The 22,933-nt window shown below is 34.1% G+C and overlaps 1 protein-coding gene across 5 annotated transcripts; it reads left to right on the top strand.

Moving 5' to 3' along the window:
- Positions 1-845: 845 nt before the first annotated feature.
- Positions 846-21,814, top strand: LOC135682862 (reversion-inducing cysteine-rich protein with Kazal motifs). 5 transcript variants are annotated; one of them, XM_089113300.1, is made up of 32 exons: positions 846-2,944; positions 3,763-3,821; positions 4,318-4,412; positions 6,092-6,157; positions 6,423-6,468; positions 6,658-6,773; positions 7,583-7,616; positions 8,169-8,227; positions 8,981-9,074; positions 9,697-9,717; positions 10,076-10,140; positions 10,415-10,507; positions 10,992-11,034; positions 11,149-11,219; positions 11,490-11,561; positions 11,889-11,916; positions 12,382-12,445; positions 12,755-12,902; positions 13,064-13,128; positions 13,454-13,614; positions 13,913-14,082; positions 14,649-14,799; positions 15,128-15,232; positions 16,385-16,469; positions 16,983-17,072; positions 17,750-17,811; positions 18,308-18,408; positions 19,035-19,173; positions 19,443-19,538; positions 20,642-20,760; positions 20,963-21,052; positions 21,524-21,814. In XM_089113300.1, exons 3-32 carry the CDS (start codon positions 4,410-4,412, stop codon positions 21,731-21,733), a joined length of 2,667 nt encoding a protein of 888 aa, XP_088969426.1. In that variant the 5' UTR covers positions 846-2,944; positions 3,763-3,821; positions 4,318-4,409; the 3' UTR covers positions 21,734-21,814. The 5 variants fall into 5 exon arrangements, with proteins under 5 accessions (XP_088969426.1, XP_088969425.1, XP_088969423.1 ...); XM_089113299.1 differs by having other exon boundaries at positions 3,763-4,412; XM_089113297.1 differs by lacking the exon at positions 4,318-4,412.
- Positions 21,815-22,933: the final 1,119 nt, after the last annotated feature.

Genomic DNA, 22,933 nt, shown 5'->3' on the forward strand with positions numbered 1-22,933 from the left:
CTTGTCGACCTGATGAAGAGCAGGACAGTTTGTCTTTAGAATGCTACCGGCCATTGAAAATTCTGGAATATCTAAAGGTTTTTTGAAAAGATTGATTAGAATAGCTTTGTTTGATGACCTGACCTATAGGGATTTTGCAATGTGAAATAGTGAACCAATTACTTTTCATTTTAAAAGCCGAATAAACGGTTTTATAGCAAGTAACTTCTTTAGCCTATACATTACATCCTGAAATACTCTTACGTTAAAAGAGAAGCCTTGGAAGTTTGTTTTGTAAATTGTTTTAAAAATTAATTATAAGCTTAAATTTCTGTTATATGCCAGTTTATCTGTTATATTGTTGTTATTTCACACCAAAATTTCTCTTTCTCTGCATCTTTCATTTTAGATTCATGTTCACCTTTGCCAATAAAGTGAGTTTTTTTTCTAGGCCGAATCTCTTCGCATTGCCCAGTCGACAACGAACTCATTTACGAGTGAAGATATCAGGGAATTGGCACAAGAAGTTTCTTTTAATAATAATATCGATGAAGAAATAATGTGCCTGCACGGAAAACCATTTATATATCAATTCCATCAGAAATAAACTATCAGTGTGAGTGATTATATTTCTAAATTACTACAGTTTTTAAGAACATTAAACTGAAACACTTATGTTCAGGCACACCATCGAAATTTTCAGTTATTATAGCTAAGCATATTATCTTCCCATATTTTCGCATATTTTATTTCATTTTGTGATTTGTCATTCCGTAGGAACGACGAACCTTGATAGTTCATAATTAATGTTCCTGTGTTTAGTAATCGTCGTACTTAATGCACCATTTGGCTAAATTCTTCACAGGGCAACTACAAGTAAGCTGTACCAAAGTTTACCAAATTGAATGATCAAATGTGCAATGCTTGCAGAAAAGCACCAAGCAGGCTTATTCTCAGACAACCCAGTTAGTTGTGAACCATTGGACAAGATTTCGCCAGAAAAAGTTTTTTCTGTCCTTGGTGGGCTCGTTAATTGTCCATCGTGGTTTGAGGTTGAAAGACCAGATATTGGAAAATGAAGTCCTGAAGTCGTTCCTAGGCAAATTGAAACGGACAAACGGATGTGATGCCATGCAATGGACTAATAAAGAAACGGTTTGAAAATCACCCTAATTAAACAATTTGTTTCAAATGGTTATCGAAGATTACTTTATTTATATGATTGCAATTTTAAATATTTTTAAAATCTCTTTTTCTAAATCATGGAACGTGTCGAACGTTTCATTGAATTAATAAACATTAAATTGAATGTCCATATGTTTAATCCGTGATGATTGGCGAATATATTTATAGTTGTGGGGGATTGACAGGGCAACCTAGAGGTTTTTAGGCCCTGGAGCACACTGGACGAGGATCCTTGCTAACGTAGCGAGCAGAAAAGTACTGCGACCACACCCTTCAGATTAGCTTAAAATACACTTCAGAATACCTCTGCAGTCCTTTTTTGCAATCGTTCCATTCTTTTCATTCTGAGATGGAATTCATAACTTTATGAGGCCCCCTAGCTAACCAATGGGTGTGTTTGCAAAAGTTTTTGTGTACCTCCTGGATCCATACCACTGAGCTGAGTAAATGATCCAGGAAGACCACGTGGAATCCGGGTGTAGTGCTGTTAAAAGCAACAACTTTGACCAGGGGTGTAGTGACCAGGCTGTGAAAAGAACAAAGGGTGACCTCACCTCGCAAGCATTTTCTACAAAATAGATGGCAAAAAGTACCAAAGAGTTCTTCTCTGCATTGAAAAGAAGCACATACCCCAAACCGAACCTCCTGGCTCTAATCCTAGGCTTCTAGCTTTCTTTAGATCAAATTCTGTAATAAAGCTTAACATTATTTTAAACTGCTAATAATTCAATTTATACTGACTTCTAAGCATAAACAGTGGCATAATTTCTCAATTTTAGAAACTCAAATTTTTAAAAGGTGATTTTAGCAGTCGAGGTGCTTTGTCCCAAGGATCTTTCACATACAGCTATAGATCATTATTGCTTTTGCTTTACGAAAGTTTAAAGTAATTAATTTTTTTATTTTGAATGTGGAGCCAGCCCAGAGAAAAATAAATATAATTGCAGCATTGCTTTTCTATGTCACTTCCGAGCTGAAAGTTTTTTTTCTGGAGAAATACCATAGTTTGGGTTCGATTTGGCACGAAGTTTCTGGCAATTCTTTATATCTCTTACAAGAAGCGTTTGAAGGACCTTTCAAATTTTCAGTTGTTTTATCGCAAAGGAATTCATGTATTTTTCTTTCTTTTTTCTATTTCTTTTTCCGTTTTCTTTTTTCTAGCCGCACATTCCAGTATAGTAGTGTCTATCCAAAGAACTGTGTGTTTAGATTGTGGCCCATTTGGATTATTCGGATTAATTTGGCTTTTCTGAAAAAAATTTGAATGTTGATATCGCTCTACTCCTTTATCGATCCACAATATACTGCAGAACCAATTATAGGCCTGTCGCGTGTGTAGAGGTGTAATAACATACAGTGCATTAATTGCATTTCAAAGTTTGTTATTAGTTTTCAGCCACAGACATGTTATTAGTTTTCAGCCACAGACAATGCCTGATAATCGAGAGGCGGGGCAATGGTTTTATGCACAGCTTGAAACCGTTTTTTTTATAATAGAAAATCACAACAGGGTTTGACGGGCTGTGGAGAGACGAGACATTCTTGCGTTTTCTACAAAACCCACATCTTCAGAAAATATCTCCTGTATGCCAGGAACGGTTGAGGAAATAAGAAACTTGGTTTTTCAAAACTTGTTGTACAAATGACGAAGTTGAAATGAGATCCAACGAAAATTTTCAGGCTTTTGTAACAGCCAAGATAGATTAGAAGCAGAACATGCTGTCATCCTTCGCTCTATATTTTACATTAACGCATTTTGCACTGCTTTGTCACAGCCAAGGTTGGTTCAGCTATATATTATTCCTTTTATTTAGATTCTACTCTTTATCATCATTTTTATCTTGATGTTATTTATGACTACTGTTCAAAGAAATCAACAATCCTAGAAAAGTTGATTATATGCTACTTGTAAGTTTGCAAATAGGAAACACCGTGCAACATGGTTTACCAGTTTGTTTTTAAGACGTTTATCAACATTTGAATATCAATAAATAACCTTACAGACAGAATGGATTTTGCTATTAAACGACAGTTCCCTGAAATTTTATCCAAGGAATTTTAAATTATCAAAATGACGTTTCTCCTCCTTACAAAAATGACGTTTCCCTTCCATTTTGATCTTACACTACTAGGGGAAAATGCATTTATCATTTTATCAAAAAAGTTTGTTTTGTTTTATCAAGCTGTTTTTTTACAGGCAAAGGAATTTGCACAACTAAAAGGTTAACTGTACTTTAAAGTTGGTTTTTTCTCTGTTTACATTAGTTTACACTGTTGCTGTTTGCATATCAATTCTTAGGGCATTTTTTGTATGTTAATATAGTTAAGGTTTATCATAGAATTAATATGAGAATTAATATCAGGGCCTCCAACGAAGGGGGGCCGTGGGGGCCTTAGCCCCCCACTTTTTTGGAAAACAATAGAGTTTTTTTCAAAATCTTTTGTTATGGGCGTTAAATTTTCCCTTGGCCCCCCCACTTTTCAACCTTTGTCGGAGCCCATGAATATAGTTAAGAATAGTTTAAAGGAATAATGCAAGATATATAAAGGTCATTCTACAAAAAATGTATCTCTTGTGTATCTTTTCTTTACCTGTAGCAGATTTTAGATGCTGCAGCCAAACCAACCTGGCACTTTGCAACCGGGCATGCCTACAGGTATGTATAATTTGCCTTACTTTTGTTATTAAAAAGAAGCTTTTTTGTGTAATTTTTTTAGAAAAGATTTGTGCTGCAGAAAATATGAACACAGCAGTAGTGGGAATTTCTACTCATTTTTTTTTCTTTCACTTTTTTTTGTCCCATAATTTTGTCATCTAGTGAAAGTATAAATATAAACCTGCCTGCTGACCAGCATCTGACCTGGATGTATAGGAATACGGATAAACAGTATTTGTTTTCTCAGTCAAGTAACATATTGGAGTACTCTCGGTATGAATATGGAGGATTACAAAGCAGTATTTGGCAGATTAACTGAGTAGCAAAATGACAACACTTCTATCCCAGAATAAAAATGGGTGATCATAAACAGGAGTAATTTTTAATGCTACATGACTCTAAGGGTGTCCCCCTGTGTCCAGAATCAATCTAATACAAATTTATTGCAGATCCCAATCTATTTTACCAATTTCAATTTTCTTTTAACTTTGCACAGAGGCACTTGAAGAGTATAGTTGAAGGACAGCCATGTTGTTGATATGGGCCCTGTAATGGAATTGAGTGCCAATCGATTCTGAGTCACCTCACATGGTACAACAAACCTTAATAGCATTGCACAACTCTTTTTTCCCATTATGTGAAGGTCAGCAAAAGTGAGAGTCAACTAATTGGGGCAGCGCCCAGGGCCAAGGACTGAGATACCATAGAAGTCTTGGTGCCTTGGCCCCCTCAAAAATTAAGCATTATAAGTAATATACTTTTATTTTGTAAAATATAGCAATTTTTCACTTTATTTATCAGGGCGGGCCCCCTAAACAAAAAGTTGTATCTCAGTCTTTGCCTAGGGCTCATTAAATATATGATTATTTTAGGTGCCCATCAAAGTTTTGAACTTTGCATATTGTGTGAATTTCATTATGAATTGTCAAAGATAGGGTCATCAGCATCAATATTCAAAACAAGAATTAAAGACCCTGCTCCTCTAAAAGGGGCCTGATAAAAATACATATCTATAATTTCACAATACCTCAGTTCGGGTCTGCAAAGAAATGGGTTAGAAGGGGCAGACACCTGGGTTAAAGTGAGGCCCAAAATTGAAGAATTGCTTCAAAATAGCAAGGCTTTAAAAGTGAGAAGTATCTTTGTTTATTTGATTTTCTTGTAGGGGTGGGGGGGTTACATCTTATTTTGGCATCACCAAGGCCATATTGGCAGTATTATGTATCTCTCTCAGTTGTGCTCCAAGCTCCATTTAAGGCGTTAGTAGGCCTGCCTTTTTGCAAACAAAGTTGCATCATCAGTGTCAACATGTATTTTAAATCTGGGATTGCTGAGCATATTATTGATCAGGGTAGGGATTCTAAAACGTTCGGGGGGAGGGCTAAACACTCAAAAAATCTAAAAGAAAGATTATTTTTGGAAGGCTAAAGTTCCCATCCCCCTAGCCCAAGCTTCCATGGTCCTGGTTTTAAATTGATTTTTTTATCAACTATCTTGTGTGATTGAATCAAATTCTCAATTTCTTTTGTATTTTAAGAATAATCAAAGTTGCCATAGGTTTTTATGTCTTCTTGACAATGGTTGTTTTCCTCCTTATCATGCATTTGACAGCCACTACTCCACCAAGATGTCATACCTTTATGGCTGGCTTTGTATTTGGCCCTTAGAAAGATTTGTTTAAAAAACCTTTATTTAAAACATGCTCTAATTTGTTTAAAACATGCTTTCTATTTCAGGAAGTATTGAAATTAAATTCTACAAGATTGTTTGAACAGTTTCCATGATGAGAGCTACAGCTGAAAGATTTTTCAACAGAATGGTTAAAGGCATAGATTGTTTGGGGTGCACGGGGTTCAAATCTACCAAATGATTAAAATAGTGAGCTTGGAATGAATTAATGATGAACAGTATTGGTGCTTATTGCCATTAACTGTAGGATGTTCTCTTATTGCCTGTGTTGATAAGGCCTCAAAGACCGTATTTCCATCAAATAATAGCATCAGCGTGTGAGAAACAGAAGCAGAAACATTTTTTCCGATTTGTCAGACAAATCAAACAAATATTAGAACACGACCCACACCCCTGACAACGGCTCTGTTGAGAGTTGGTCCTTCTTGAGCCCATCCCAACCTCAGTCCCTACAAAATACATGGCTACACGCAGTGGCTCTTCCTAGCCAAATGCCTAAATAGGTGCGGAGAATTGATGAATCCATTTCTTTGACAGTTGTTGATTTAATTTTTGGTGATTTTTAGGATTTCCTGTTTTAGGCTGGAAGGTCAGGTCGTTTACTTCACAGATACAATCGAATAAAACGAGCCTGTTCTGGTAGTCAGGTTGGAAATTATTTCATCCATCATTTTATTATTTTATAATTGTTTTCAAAAATTAGAAAGTCAACTTCAGCTTTTCATTATTGCCCTTCTTGTAATTGGTATCCATAATATTGCTCTCTGGTGCAGAAGCTCGATATTTCTCAAAAGTTCCTGGTTTGTGCAAAAAGGACACTGCATTAAAATTGTGGGCAATGTTCCCTGATTATTGGGACGCAAGAAGTTTCAATGATAGTATTTATGTTAATTTTTGTCATCTATTTTTTAGCGTAAGTTTTGGAGTTGCATTAATACAACATGGAAAATTGCAAGAGGTCAGATATTTTCTACTCACCTTTTGCTGTGACAATACTAAACTTTTTTTTAAAGAAAATCTCCAGCCTCATCAAATGTTTGTAAATTGAATTTTCTATTGTAAGAAATTCTAAAAGAACTTCTATTTTTCTCCTTTTTTAAAATGAATATGGTCATATGCGTATAACATTTTTTCTCCAATTTTTTAGCGAAATTTGCACACAATACCTGTTGCTTCTCCGCAAGAACAGCCTCTTGTGCTGTCGAATGCTTTCTAGAAGAAAACGTCAATCACGCTAAAGGTTTTTGCAGCCATCAAATAGAGGTTTGATGAACCTTAGAAACTTTTTCAGTACTTACCTCGAACAATGAAAGTCCCGCCCCTTTTTGTCTACCTGAAGCTCGTTAGAAAAGACGCATCTAAGAGTGTCGTCACATCTCGCAAATCTTCTAGGGTATTTCCCAAATGGTCTTTGAGAGAGCCAATTTTCTAAAACTATTATTTTCATCCTACCAAGGGTACCACAGTGGCTACCAGCAGCAGGGGTGCCAGCGGCCAAAATTGGGGAGATATCTTTCTAACCACATCTTTCTAAGGAAACGCCACATTGAATCCTTGAATACCCCCTTCCCTCATTTTATTTAATGCGCCGTATGAGCCCTTTTAGAGCTGTGTGGTTTACATATCGTCTAGAAATTAAAAGAATACAAACAATTGACATCTGATCCCGCCTTAGCTTTCTGTGACAAATTTTGAAAATTTCACATTTTTGCTGAGCAGTCTCTCCAATAAAAGTCAAATTGGTAAAGCTAATCTAAATGACTGCACAAGAATGTCTGCTTTTTGGGATTAAAAAAATGTTATCCCTCCAAACATCATCAATTTGCTCATGGACTTGACATGAATCTCGAGGACCAAGTTTTCGAAGAATTGAGGGAACTAGTACCCCTCCTTGTTTATCCCGGCAGAGAGTGCTTATTTGCTCTAATATGTCTAAAGCTTAACTAATATGTCTAAAGCACGTCGATTTAAAAATAGAGTTTTTACAATTTCATAGGAACTTTGATTCACCCTATCTTCCATTACCCTTCTTTCAGGTTCATTTATAACATGATTTCTTTAATTCGATATAGGCTGATCTCCGATCTTGTCTCAATAGATACGAAAGTAAGTGTCTCAATACAGGATTTTTCTAACAAAGAAGTTTGATTTGCGAAGCTTTCATTTATTTGTGTATTATCTTTAAGAAAAAGGCAGATATTTGTAATAATTTAGCAAAACAGAATTCACTTGTTTCAGCACTGTTTCTCCTAAAGGGCCTAAATTATGTAATGAAGGAGTTGAACCCATTTTCGAAACTTAATCACAAAAACATATTACAAACTCATTATAAAAGGTGTTTAACCGAAGTCCTCATGTATTGCAAAAAAGTTGGTGCTGGCTCCCCGTACTCCACCATTGCTGGGAGCCTGGGTAATAGTATAACCTCACGTGCCTAATATGCTTCTAATCCAATCTTAATACGCATTTCAGCCCCCGCCCGCATAATCTCATTTTATTGCCACTTCCTCGAATAACCAGCTATTAGGTTACTAGGTTCATCTATGAAGAGAGGAACCAATACTGACAAACCAGATGATTTTCACATTTTGTTATTAGTTTGTAATTTTAAGTCAGTTAATGTTGTTGATGAATTTTGAAAAGAAAAAAATCTTTTAGTTGCTAATGAGTGTTGCAGTACTGCAAAGACAGAAGAGTGCAAGTCACACTGTACCGAGGTGACGTTCTTTCTTTTCCTGTCCTTATTTTCTCTCAAATTTAATACCGGCTACATTAACACTTGATTTAATCACTTTAATACAAATCTCAGGTGAACAGTTTTGTTTGAAACACGCGTAACGTTTCTACGTGGAAATGAATGCTAATTTCTAGACGTCAAGAAGTTTTTACTCGTTGCTCCTTGGTGAAAATGTTGTTTTTATGAAAACTTGACTGAAGACTGCCTCAAGATCCTTTTTGGTTTTCTTAATTTTTTACTCCTTGCGTGCTATGCAGTGTTAAAATATCTTTTGCATGCAATGGCCGACACCGAAAAAGGCATAGGGGCAGTATCTCCAAAATTTTCCGAGAAAATTGAAACGTTAAAACGATTTTCAACTGAGGATTGAATGTTGGAGAAAGAATGATGAGAAGGACTTATTTTGCTGTGATATTTTGATCAACCTGGATTATATTTTGAAAGATTAGATTTTGGATTATGCCACGACTTAGTACTTAAGTCTTCCTATTAGAATAGAATAGAAATTTTCTACTTTTCTCTGTCTGTGGCTCTCCTCTTCGCTTCCTCTACCTTTCCATATCTTCTCTAATAAGGTCTATAAGGCATAGCATTTGATATTTTAAGGTAATCGATACGTTTTGGGAATTTCAAGTGATATATACGTTTTAAAAAGCTTTCGTGGGTTTAGCGGTTTCTTTCCTAGGATTAACAGTCAATGACTGATACTAAAATTATTGATTTTTTTCACAAGGTGATTATGTCAAACTCAAATGGAAATTCTTGGTTGGAATCATCCTTTGATAAATTTTGCCAGAATTCTACTTCGGTCCCAAACTGTATTTTTGGTAGATTGCCTTTGATATTTTGATTTCTTCTCATTGTTTCTATTTTGCAAAGTATTTGAACGCAGACTTACTATATAATCGTTTTAAATATTATATTACCAAACAAAGTGTTTATCTCAAAATAATTTTTTTTTATAATTTTTCCTTTTGATAAAATTTGATTCACGGATGGGTTGCCGTTATACATGCAATATCAGGTATTTTTTATGGCAAAGAAATAAAATAGCGTGGTTTTTAACAATTTATAATATTTTTTACATATGTTTCTACATTCTTTAGATCTCTATTTAAAATCACTGTTATTTTCTTGATTGAAGTAGACAACGTCAATGCGATATAGTTACATATATGGATATTTGAAATAAGGGTTCATTCAAGGTACAAATTAAAATTGCTATATTCAGTGAATCAGAGGTTAGAAGACACAAATAAGTCAAAAAAAGATAGCTGAATGCCTGTTTTTATTTTTTCTTCCCAGAACATTTTCACGTTCACGATCCAACCTTTTTGCCTTGATTAAAACATGACTAAATTTGCATAAATTATTTCGAATGTCCTTTGCTTTGCTTGAAGCTCTTGTTTTAATTATTCGAGTTTTTTAAATCGCTGTAATTTATTTTAGATAACTATGAGGGAATTCGAGGTTTGTACCAAATACGTAGCAGAAAATTCATAATTTTTTTTTAAACATATCTTTCAAACACATCGATTTTTTTAGCTACTTTGAAAATACTTTTTTATACTGCTACTCTAAATGCAAATTGTAATGTTCACTTGTGGGTTTCTAAATATTTTAATACCTTTTTCTATAAAGATTGTTTAATTTTGATGTATTTAAAATTTTTTTTTGTATTTTATTTTATAATTTGTTATTTTAGGTATCTTGTTAAATAGTTAAACTGAAGCAGATGAGAACTGGGATTTTCATGGCATTTCGCTTGTATAACTCACTTGCTTCAATAGTACTTCAATATCAACTGGTTTTTTTTAATTCTCTCAAGGCAGCAAGTATTTGAAATGCTGTGCTTTTGGACATTCTGCTGTTTGTAGAAAAAGTTGTCGAAAGGTGAGGATGATAGTTTGTTATTTTGCATTATTTGAGAAGTTCTAAATATCAGAGAGAAATTACATGCTGTTATAATCTCAAGAGCATTTGTTTGATGGGCAATGTGCTATCTGCCTTATTACGAGGAATTACAACATGTTTCTGTAATTTTGATAATTTTACTTTATCAGCGAATCCATAGATTTTGATATTTGCTCGATATTGATCGTATTTCATCCTTTTAAAGTCTATTTTAATCTAAACTGATTCAAATGTCTAGTTTATTTAAGTGCAGTATTTCGTCTGTCAACAGCTCTTTACTAGAAACATCAAAGAATCGAATTTGGTACCAGAGCTTAACAAAGTTTGTGGACCTTCAAACCCTCAGGTAAATATCCCATAATACTCATTACAAATGGAATCGATACTACAAACCATGGTTGGGCGATCATGTTCATATTTTCCTCAAATTTTACAGAAGTCTTCACAAACAAGAAGTCTTATAGAGCTGACTGTATTTTCTTAGAATGTGTTTTTCTACAAATTGATGCATCTGAATTCTGTGCTTTAACACCCTCTAAAAAACAATAAGGCTACGAAAAAAACTGAATCGTTTGGCGTTCCTAGGAATTCCAGCAAGAGCTGTAGCCCTGGTCTTATAATTAATCCATTCTAAGTACTTCCAATCATATGTACTTTGAGTGCTTAACAATTGACTAGAATTTAACCCAGTTATCAAGAACTTTCTATCAAGGAGAGACAACTGAACACAACCTAATATGCCGAGACATAAAAAGCATCCCTTATTCCGCTCGATAAGCCTCTCTTGTGCTGTGTTGATGTTTTCCAACGATTTATCTCTCTTTCAACAGGACGAATTATACCACTGCCTCTTGGATGTTGTTTCCAGTAAAGGTGACCATGTTTACTATCTAAGTACGATTCCATGATTTCTGCACCCTTCTCTCATTAAATGTTTGTTTTTCCTAGTTCAATCATGTCTTATATCTATGATTATTTTCTATCAAGATGAGCGTCCGTTGCAAGATCAGTGCTGTGTTTTCGCCAAATCCCGTACTTGCAGGTCGTGGTGTAGCCGAGTATGTACACAGAATTTATTTCAAGAACTATTCTTTCACCCATATTTAAATTATAAAGGTGCTAGAATTATATAACGCTTTAGAATTTGTAACTTTAGTATTTTATCTTTTATCTTTTCACTTACCTTTTCACTTATCTTTTCACTTATTCCCATTTTCTTCTATTTATTGTTTTTGTTATTGATGTCTTCAAATCCAACTCACCCGGTTAGTGTGTTCTCAATTCATATCAGTTCCGAATCATTTTCATCAGCGGCTTTCATTTTTCAGGGATTTTCAAAAACACTATACGTTGGTTCAGATGACCCTCTGTATATTCAATGCATGGAAAATCCATCAGAGGTAAGGAAATGCAAGTATGTATTCCTCTAATTGTTTGCTAATTTAAAAAGTTTTCTGGAAAATATTGAATTTACTTCAAGTTGATAACTTTTAAAAACTCTTCATTTCTTCATTACATTTTGCGAGTAGGTTTGGGCGGGTGGCAACCTTTCAAATTTTTATATTTTCGAAGTAGCTTCTTACGTGCATTGAGTGATGAAAACATAGAAGAAGTTAATTAAAGACTTCAATGTCATTCACCCTTGCATTTTGCAAAAGAAAATTTTTTGAAAGTCTGAACTATTTCCAGGACCGTTTTATGTTTAAACCTTCATTTGACAATTTTAGTATGAGCTGTCGACGTGTATTGCAGATGGTATGTATCATTTTTGCTCTTTAAAACCTATTTTGCTTTAGGCCTCCTCAAAAGAATATGGTGGCATGCTATTAAGAATCGTGCTCTTTTGCTTGTAGTCCAGTTTGTAGATTTTGTAATGTTGATTTTAATGGTGCTACAATGTGGTTTTAGTTATCACTTTCCAGTCTAATATAAACCTTTATTTTCTATGATGTTTTTTGTATCTACATATTTAGCTGGTTAACATAAAATAGCTTTTTAAAGCACCTGTTTTCCAAAGATTCAAATGCCAACTCCATCACTCCAATTGGGGTGAAACGTTGCCATCCAAATCGCTGTTTGATTTTGTCTTTGATTTTGAGTTTCAGTTTAATGAGCAGGCAAGAATTTATGTTTTATTATAGAATAATACAAGAGAGTGCAAAGCTTGCAAGTTTGGTATCTCGTGATGTTAAAACTTCATTATTATTCATTTCTTTTCAGTCCTTGAGCCTTGCAAATTCGGTTGTAAAGACAAATTATCATTTTGCTCAAACTTCAACAACAGGTATATTGCTCTTCCTTGTAAGATAAGCTGGGAATTAGATGTTGTTTCAACTTTCTTTCAATTTTTTTATAGAATTATACATTAAGCTGTTTAGAAATATTTGATAGAAATAACTCAATTGGATATTGTCATTTTTTTTCATTTTATTTAATTTTTCTCTACCTGAAGATTTATTTTTAAATGGCAGTCAAAAAATTATTTTATAATTCAAGAACCGCCAGTTGCGAAAATTTATGTCATTTATTCTATATCATTGTAATTTCATGATATTAAAATCATGATTTTTACTAATTTGCTAACAATTTGCAGGCCATTGGAACTTTTTCGAAGGTGCGATTCTGTCGCAGATCAAGCTGCAAAGAACATATATGATTCATGGCGAAAGGGCAAGCATTCGTATGTACCTCTTCCCTCCTCCGCGAAAGAAATCTTTTCATGTGAACCCGAGCTTTGGAAGGTAAGAATCCTCCAGCCGGCGTATTAATAGAAGTCTGTAATTCTGTTTGTGATCACTTTCGTTTTGTTCCTCATTTTCTGAAATGTTGCCACGTTGGCTGTGATAAAATTTGTTTTAAAGGTTTTTTGTTGATATTGAATTGTTTAAAACGTTTTTTATAGGCATTAGCATGTACTTTGGCGATCAAACCTTGCAGTAGAACGTCCAATCGAAATCAAATATGCAGGTTAGTATCGTTTATTGCTATTTTTCACCGTTATGCAATTTATCTGTTATACATTATATATATGTAATCTTTATCTGTATCTGTTATGCAATTTGCTTTTCAGCGGCAATTTCCCTAAATACGCCTCTAATCGCTGCCTAATCTTTTTTCTTGGCTAGAAGCCTTGATTGATTTCTTTGATGTCAAAAAGTAGCTAAAAATGTATTATAGTCTTAAATAACGCTATCTCCATATATTTCTTCGTTTATCAACTTCAAAGACGAAACACATTTTTTGATGTTTCGCTGACCCGAGCTGACAATATCTGATTTTCCCTTTTTCCTAGGAGTGACTGTGTTTCTTTGTTAAAGAAATGTCTGAAGCAAAGTCACTTGATCAGCAAAGCAGAAAAAACCTGCATGATGCTAATGCCAAACCCTGACCAAACTGATTGTGTGACGTCAATCAACTATGTCACTGGGAGAAACGAATCTATTGACAAATTTGGTAAGTACTGTTTACTTAAAATCTGAGAAAAGGAATCAAGGAAAAGTGGGCCGTAATCAAGCTTATTGACCAGACAGTTTCTAGGATCTCATTCTTTTTTGACCTATTGTTTGCAAGTCAAGCTTTCTAGAAACAGTTTTTAACGACTGTTTATTCTCTGATTTTTTTGCAAAAGATCTGAATTGTGCGATTACAGTTTTTCAAGAGTTTTTATATATTCCTCTGATCTGTCACTGTCGACATTATAATCATATTCAGTGTTGCTTAAATTTAATTTTTCTGTTTTCGACTGTTTTAGCCACATTTCCGTGTCAAAATGATCCATGCAAAGAAAGACAAGTCTGCTCAATTAACGAAGAATGCAGCTTTGGCAGGAATTCAGAGAGTTGTCGTCCATACAAGTGCTTGCCTGGCTGTGCTTTGCGATCCTCGCCAAATGTTAAGATCAGGCATTTAGACTTCTTTAAGGTATTGATTTTGTCAATTTATATGATATTATATTGTATTTATACTGATTATAATCAATTTTTTTGCAAGTTAACAATATTTTTTTGTCACTAAATTCAAGTTAAACAGGACATTATCTCCATCTCTTTCTTCTTCTCGTTATTTTCAATTCTTTTCTAGTTAATTTTTTCATTCATTTTTCATTCATTAATTCATGCATTCATTCCTTCATTTATCCATTCACTCATTTATGCATTCACTCATTCATACATTCATTATCCATCCATTCATCCACCCATCTCTCATTCATACATTTATTTATTTATCTATTCATTCATTTATTAATGCATTCATTCATTCATTCATCCATTCACTTATGCATTCTTTCGTTTCTTCGTTTATTCATTCATTCACTCGCTCATTATCCATTCCTTTATTCATCCAGCTATTCATTCACTCATCCATTCACTCATTTATTTATTCATTCATTCATTCATTCATTCATTCATTCATTCATTCATTCATTCATTCATTCATTCATTCATTCATCCATCCATTCCATTCACTTTGATGTGTTTATTGTGTAGGTCCCTGTCGCAGAGAACGGCAAGACGTGCTACCAGGTCTGTCAATGCATTGTCGATGACAGTCATTCAAAGTATATTGATAGTGCGTCATCGTGCACTCAGATAGGATGTCATCACACTGCCTCTTGCAAAGTGCGAAATGGATTCAAAGGTATTTGCAAACTTTTCAAGGTCATTCCCGTTTTAAACTTTTCACAGCTTTTCTAGCTTTGTAAATCTTTATTTTTCTTTGATTTTCTATAATTTCTTTGATATTTTTACATATATGCAATGTATATTTATGTGTATTATTTTATATATCCCAATGTATATAATTTTGAATGTGTCAATTTTAATTATCAAAAAGTGGTACTAATACACAGATAGCAATCAAATAGCCAAAAAGTATTACTATACAAGACTCAAACAATCTTTAATACTCTCAAATAAACCAATGTATTTGAGCCAATACCTTTGCCAACATATGTATTTCCTTGCAGACCACAAATCCTCATTCAGCATAGATGGGAGTATCTGTACTTGTTATGATGGTGAAGTTATTTGTACAAAGATTTCTGCGTTCAATGAAGGTCAAGAACTTGCAGGTACCAGAAGCATTTTAACTGTATCCTACATGGAACTACATGTTCAGTTTTGTTTATTATCTCGGATTGTACCAGCATCAGGTAGACGCGGTGTAATAGCACCTATTGCTTCCTTTGATGAGAATGACTCAAGAGTTTTCATTGGATCATCTTTATCAGGCCTTTCTGGGTTGACGACCACCGTTCAGTTTAGATTCAAGACCATTCTTGTCATCAGATTTCATAGGGGTATCTTCATACAACATAGTCCTGTAAAACAGTAATATCTTAAATAGTAAAATCTTGTTCCGATAAAGACACTCTCAGGGCGGCGCCAAGAAATTCAAAGTGAGGGGCTCGAGTTTCATTTTTTTTCATTTTATATTCTTTATACACAAAACTCCCTTCAGCTTACAACTAAATACCAAATAAGAAAATAAATACAGTTGATAACATTATTAGAGTAAAAATCCAACTTTTGAAAAACACACTGAAGGGCTTCACGATAATTTATGCCTATGATTTTATAGGGCACTCGTTATGCTAGCGGTACATTGGGAGACCGGCAAGAGGTTGTCGGGGGCCTTAGGAATATCCAAAGAGGAGGCTTCCTGGTGAGCGAGCAGAAAACCTTTGCAACCACGCCCTCTAGACTAGCTCAAAATACATTTCAGAATATTCCTTGCGGTCCTTTTTTGCAAACATTTTGCTATTTTTAAGGCATGGTTGTTCACGTTTGAATAATTCCAGTCTTAGATTGACTTCGTCACTTTATGGGGCACCTTAGACCCCGGCTTATTCCTTTCAAATAAAGCAAAACTGTAAAAGGATTTATCGCACTATTCTTTTCTTCTATTTCTATTTTTCTGTTCTTTTTTTTTATTCTTTTAAAAACACTTTTTTGCAAAATAGTGGGGGGGATAACCTCTCGTTTAAAGTGGTACGATAACCTAAGGTCCTTGAGCTGAACATTTGTACAGTGAATTTGTTCTAGCATCTTCCAAACATAGTCAATAGAAAGGAGGAACAAGGCGTCCTTTCTATTGACTATGTTCAAAATTATTTGAAGACAGAGTTACCATAGATTCTGCCACTTTTTAACAAGTCAATATCATTTCTCAGATCCCAGGACAGTGCAATGAATCAACTGTACGCACTCTTTTATTTGCTCAGGGTTTGCTTGTGCCTGTGACTCTGATGTCTACAATCCCGTATGTGCCATAAACGGAATGACGTATCCAAGCATTTGTCATGCCAGGTATCTAAAACTTTGTCGTCAGTGGATTTTCCTAATCTTGCTTTTAAGCTGAAAGCAGCCAGCAACAACGGTATACGTCATTTTGGACTCATGTCTAGTATAAGCTCCATTTTGTGTAGAGATCTAATCTAAACCATTTTTTGCTTTTTCCTGTAGTTTTATGAGTAGCATCTAAATATTGGGAGATATTTTTAAGTTACATCTGCTATATGAGCAAGATGATGTTTTTTCCAAAAAATCTAGCTTGTAGCTCTGGTACATAAATGACATCCTTAATTCTCGTCTTTCTGAGCTTCAACGTTTTTTTGTTCCCTGCTAGACATTTTCTTCTGTGGATGAATTTGAGCGTAACTCAAAACTTGTCGATGTTTTAAATGTTCTGCTTTTGAAAAATAGAGTGCTCTTATAAAAAGCTTGCCTCGAGTTGTCTTTTATTAATATTTATAGTGAGTTTACAGATAGAAGTGATGTTTTATTTTCTTAGTTCGTAGTTTAAAATTCTACTTTTTTCAGATGCACTGGGTTGCAAGATGAACAAATTCTTCCCGGCGCGTGCATGCTTGAAAATTCTTGCAGCACATCACCTTGCCCTTCGAAACTCGTGTAAGTATCAATATATCAGTTGTTATATTTTGAATATCTAAATTGTCATCTCTGAGAAATGTCTTATTGAATCATCAAATTTGGAGAAGGGAAGTAGGAGGGATTAGAAGAAGGGAGGGATTCTCACATATCTTTGCTAATTGGTATGAATAAAAAAATTTTGCAATAATGTTTGCTAATTGGTATGAATAGACAATGCCCAAGGCACTAAATTTCTTTGAACTAGGGTGATGCGTAGAGCTATGAAGTATTCGAAAATGACTTTGAAAAAACAAAAAAAATTCTACATACAGAAAGTTTCTTATTCTGAAGTTTCATACTCTGAGGAAAGTCAGACGAAAAAGTTTTAAGCATGTAGAAAATTTTTTTGCTTTTTTAAAGCAATTTTCAGATTGTGAAGTATTTGTGATCTCCTGTTCATTTTCTCAAGGATCCATCGAAAATGGGGCATAAAAATAATGAAATACCACTTCAAGGTCCGTTTTTTAGAACTTTACGTCAACAACAGTTTTCCATTTTCCTCCTGCTAGTCTTAACGGCAATCTGCGTCACTTTGTCTGAAAAATTCTAAATTATACTTCAATAACACTGAAGCAATGCCCCAAGCGCGAAATGACAATTCTAACAATTCAATACCTCTGCAAAGCATCAAAATTGAAGTTGTATCAATGATCTAGATGCATGCCGAATCGAAGAGTGTGTTTGCTGTCAACTCTGGTATGCCCACAATACGACTGTGGTGAGCTTTGTCTTTCTTTAATCAACACACCTATGAACTAAATGTTAGCTCAAGATACAATCGCATGTTCTTCCAGATAAACAACATTGTATGACGTCATCATTTCAGACATATTTGAAACATACTTATACTAAATTAGAAGCTCTGGTTCGGATTAAAAGCCAAAAAATTATTCAAAGTTTAAGTTAAATGGTTTTTACATTTTATTTCATGAAGCTATTTTCAGTCAAGTCCTTTATGAATTTTCTAAACAATGCTACATGCAGTACAAAATTTTATATGATTTTATAGGCAATATTAGCCTGAATTAATATATACTACCTCCAAACAACGGACACCAACGGAGATTTATCCACAAAAAACAGTGATTCTGATCCCACAGTGGCACTATTTGTATAGAGATTTTATTATAACTAAGATAGCAAAGCTGTGAAGTACCGCGATAGAAAAGCATGTAAGCATTTCTGGTATTTAATGCAACCATGTAATTTTTCAGTACAACCACAACAGACGCTAGAGATGGTTGAACCTTGTTTACTGGACTATGAACAAACTGAAGAGTGCAAAGAGGAGCCGCTCTTCAAATACTGTTGCAAAGTGAGCATTGCTTTAAGAATTCATTTTATCCCATTTTTAACATAAAAATATTTGGACTGCAAAGCTACTTTGGCATTTTTGGAAAGAGTAACCCAAGCAAATGTCGCCAGGTGCAGAGAATCGAATATCAGATTTATATTTTACCAGTAGCTTAGAATCATTTAGTTTAGTTCTGTCGAGGGAATTTTTTACTTAATTTGCCCTTGGTCGCTGGCTTAATTTGGTAACTTGCCCTTAGTTGCAAAATTTGTTGACCAGAACTCGCCAGAACTTGTATATATAGCACCCATACAGTTGGAAACCTTGGCACTAAGGCCTAAGTTCGTTCTTAGTCTCAATGTCAAGCCGGATACAATGAGATTCTTTAGAAAACATCCGTCTTGAAAGGGCTTGGTATTAAAATGGACGAATCACTTTAACCAATCAAAATTTTAATTCTCAAAGCAATTTACAAGATTTTTGTAACAAAAATTGACTTTGTTTCGAATGCTTACAGATGACTAAGTAAAAATCTAGCTATAGACATTAATACATTTGTAAACTTCATTGTGTTTTCCTATTTTGCCTCTATTATGTCTCTCAAAATAAGAACCAATTTACCAAACACTGTGACCTCTGTTTCACAGGGAAGCTGCCATAGCAAGTTCAATAGAGCTCCAGTTTGCGGAGTAGATGGAGTAACATATAGCAGCTACTGCGATGCAGCAAATTTTCTGGTTCTTGTTGATTATAAAGGACAGTGTGTAACTGATCAAGACGAGCTTCGTAATTGCATTTTATTTTCGATTTTTTCATCGTTCCTTCTATATGACACATTTCATCATTCTTTGATCTTAGCTTAATTTTTGTATTTGTCTTCAATATGATTTGTTTCCATAACTTCAGCTAGAGTAATTTTGCAAGGTACCTTCGACACGCGTTGGTTACGCGTCTGTACAACTGTTCTAGGGGACGGGTGGTTTTAATTAACTATTTCAGAAACAATTTTTTGCTAGGTCTCTTAAGTAAGTCGCAATTTCACTTTTTTCTAACAGCGAAAAGGGATCGTTGCAAAAGTATCAAATGCACGACAAAAGGGAGTTCCAATTGCAAGACTCATATACCAATTGGCGGATGTTGCCCTATTTGTGGTATTTTCGAATCTCTTTTTCTACTTGTTGACATGAGAAATCTTTGTTTATTGTATTGTTTACCTGGAGTGCTTCAAAGCAGAATATATATTTACTTTATTGTACCAACTCTATTGTATTAATTCTATTTTATTGATTTTGTATATGTTAGCTCTATTTGATTTGTAAAGTGCTACTGAGATAGTGTTTTTTCTGAAAATCTATATTATTTTATATTACACTCGGTGCATGAGCTTTTGAAAGTATTTATATATATATATATATATATATATATAAATTGAAAGAGTCCAAATTGGCAGCGCAACATTCTGTCTTTTCTTCTTCGGTCATGAAAAATTCCTTTGGTTAATTGTTTTGTTAGATTCGAGTTGAGACTGATTCATCCCCTATTTAAGGTCGTTTTCATAAACCGATGTATGTTAATCATAAACATTGAACGCTGTAACTTTCAGATGCTCTCTCTCTCTCTCTCTCTCTCTCTCTCTCTCTCTCTCTTTCTCTCTTTCTCTCTTTCTCTCTTTCTCTCTTTCTCTCTTTCTCTCTTTCTCTTTTTCTCTAGGAGCTCTATTTGATTTTAATAAAAGAGGATCTATCTCCACCTCAATAATTAAATAAAATAAGGGTCATAATAAACGGACTAAGGTAGTGTTACTAAAAGGGATATTCCTAAAGCAACAGTCCCTTGTGGTTCAGAAATTGGAGGTATTAGCGTTGGTTGGTATGTTTTATCTGCACTTTCCGCATGCTCTTTTTATCCCCGGCGCTTTAAGAGGTGATACAACGGGTGCTGAAAATTTCCATTCATTTTCATCCCCTCTTTTGTAGAAATGCTTCGGATAATAAAGAAAAAAATAACTGTTTGGAGAAAACCTACCAAAATTGCGAACTTTTCGCACTCCCAGTAGATCATATAGTACTGCATCATTGAATGGTATCTGTTTGGTTAAAATAGCGCTTGGTGAATTTAAGTAAAATGAAATCTTATTGTATTTTCCTTGAATTGAACATACCTACTAATTCACTTGTTTGAATAAAATCACTACCTCACGTATTTCAAAGTAATGAAAAAATCATTTGCTATATTCTGTTTTTGTTAACTTTAGAACCGCTGATTCGTATACTGTACAGCCAAAGGGATGCAGCAGTCCATATCGAGAAGATATCCCCAAAGCCAGTCATTGTGAGAGACTTTCTAGAACAGCTTTCAACTCAGCTCCTCGTGGTAATGTACAGGCATCGTTTTTTATATTTGCACCTTGATCAGCATATTTATAAACTGTTAATTATTATATATATATATATTTATTAACTGTTAATTATTGTATTGGGTATTCTATTCTTTTTCGTTACAGTGATTTGAATAATTTTTTGTCATAAAACTGGCTCGATGTTTCACTTATTTATATACTTAAACTTTTTTTTAGAGTGAATGTATTATCCGAGGGTATTTGAGTATCGAAGGTGATATTGTTGTCATTGTAAAATCCAATTTGAAGCTGAAGAATATGTTTCAGGTATGTCGAGTTATGGCAAGTTTGATTTCATTGGCAATGAATCGGGAGTTCTTACAGCGAAGACCTGATTTGTTGGCAATTCCTTAGAATCTTTATTATTTTGCTTTTGGCAGCTTTGCTGCCCGCGAGATTGATTTTTTGGTGAATCTAAAGGTTGCGAGTAAAGTGAAAGTTAGGCAATAAGAGTAAGTAGGCTTTTGAACCATTAAGTGGTTGAAATTTCACTGTTTTTATCGAATTTGCTATAAATGTCCTAATGTCCAATACTCGATTTTTTAGCTATATTACAGAAAATGTATAAAAATGATCCTTTTTGTACCACGCAAATCCTGCGACCACGTGTTTTGTACCACGTGCATCCTGCAATATCAAGTGGACAAGCACTGAAAGCATTTCAAAACTTTATTGCCATAATTGTTATATGCTGATCTTATCCATTGTTCTGATTACTTCTCATTTATATCCAAACAGATTAAAATTTGTGAAAGAGAAGCTGAAAGAATTACAAATTTGATAAATTCAAGAAGTCCTTTGATTTCGACAAACTATTACCTTTCAATCGCAAGGGCAGCGTTTGTTATTTATCCTTCAAATAAAAGCCCAAATAGAGCTAAAAGACGATTACCTGCTCTATTATTGATTCCTTGTACATTGTTCGTTGTTTATATTTTGACAAAATAATGTCTATATTTTATTAACAGATGTCTTTATTGAATTTCATATTTGTACAAAATTTTATATATTTTTTTAAAAGTTTTTCGAGATTTGAAATTTTTTTTATCCTTAAGATAACAAAATGCTTAAACGGTTGGTTACGAAGTGGTGAAATTTAAGTAAAAAAAATGTTGTATCATCTAAATTCTGATAACGTAACAAAACGTAAAGAAGTTTTTGAGAAAAAGAGTGACACAACGCGAAAATACATTGATTTTAAGCATTTGTTTGGTATGCAAAGAAATAGTCTCCAAAATTCTTTTAATGAAAGATATTAGATTTAAGCATTTTACCTTTATGGGCACTACGTATTTAAGTGAACTTCAGTATTAGAGTTGACAGCTTCATCCCTCAATAAATCGATACCTGTTGAGCTCTCACTAATACAACTATGCTGGATGGTTACAATGCAGAGTGTTTGATTAAGTACTGGGATGGGGAATCGCCTAATGAAGTCCCGTAGAAAGTTGCTGATTGTAGACTAGCCTTCGTTCAGACACAACTGACCATCGCGAAGTATAAAGCGAGGGCAGCTCTACAGCAAAGAAAACACGTGTATCTTCCAATTATGTTGGAATAACATTAATTTCGAAATATTTTCAATCGCTAGTAAAAACAAAAAAAATATTCGTAATTTTGTATCTGGAATTTTCTGTAAATATTGAAAATTGAGATGATAGAAAAATTCCAAATAGACCTTGCAAAAATATTTAATCTGTTCCTGTCAAAATATAAAATCGGATATCACCAAAGCTGGGCATTCAATTTTCAATCAAAAAATAAGGCTTGAGAAATTTACTGATTTTGTGTCGCAATCTTTTTATCAATATTCAAGTTGCAGATGATAAAAAATTCCAGAGATCTTGGAAACATACTTGAATTGTTTCTATCAAGATTGAATATCCGACATCAACAAAGCTAAGCACTCGATTTTCGACTGAAGAGTAAGGCTATAGGCTTAAGAAAATTCTTGTTTTTGTCTCTAAATTTGTTTATCAATATATTTGTAGATGCTGTAAATATTTAAAGCAGACCTAAGAAACAGGTTGACAATTTAATGTTCAACATCAACAAAGCTCAATATTCAATTTTCGAACAAGAGCAAGGCTACCGATAGGGTTAAGAAATTTTGTGATTTTTGCGTCTAACATTTTTAATCAGTATTCA

Source organism: Rhopilema esculentum, chromosome 16 (genome assembly GCF_057945365.1).
Source record: "Rhopilema esculentum isolate cy_ngs chromosome 16, ASM5794536v1, whole genome shotgun sequence".
Lineage (NCBI taxonomy): Eukaryota > Metazoa > Cnidaria > Scyphozoa > Rhizostomeae > Rhizostomatidae > Rhopilema > Rhopilema esculentum.

Excerpts from the sequence above, each read along its gene's own strand:
- LOC135682862 (XM_089113297.1), top strand. The coding sequence starts at position 2,881 with ATGCTGTCATCCTTCGCTCTATATTTTACATTAACGCATTTTGCACTG. Across the intron at positions 9,075-9,696 it reads GGTCCCAAACTGTATTTTTG|ATAACTATGAGGGAATTCGA; the intron begins GTAGATTGCCTT and ends AATTTATTTTAG. Across the intron at positions 11,562-11,888 it reads GCATGGAAAATCCATCAGAG|TATGAGCTGTCGACGTGTAT; the intron begins GTAAGGAAATGC and ends TGACAATTTTAG.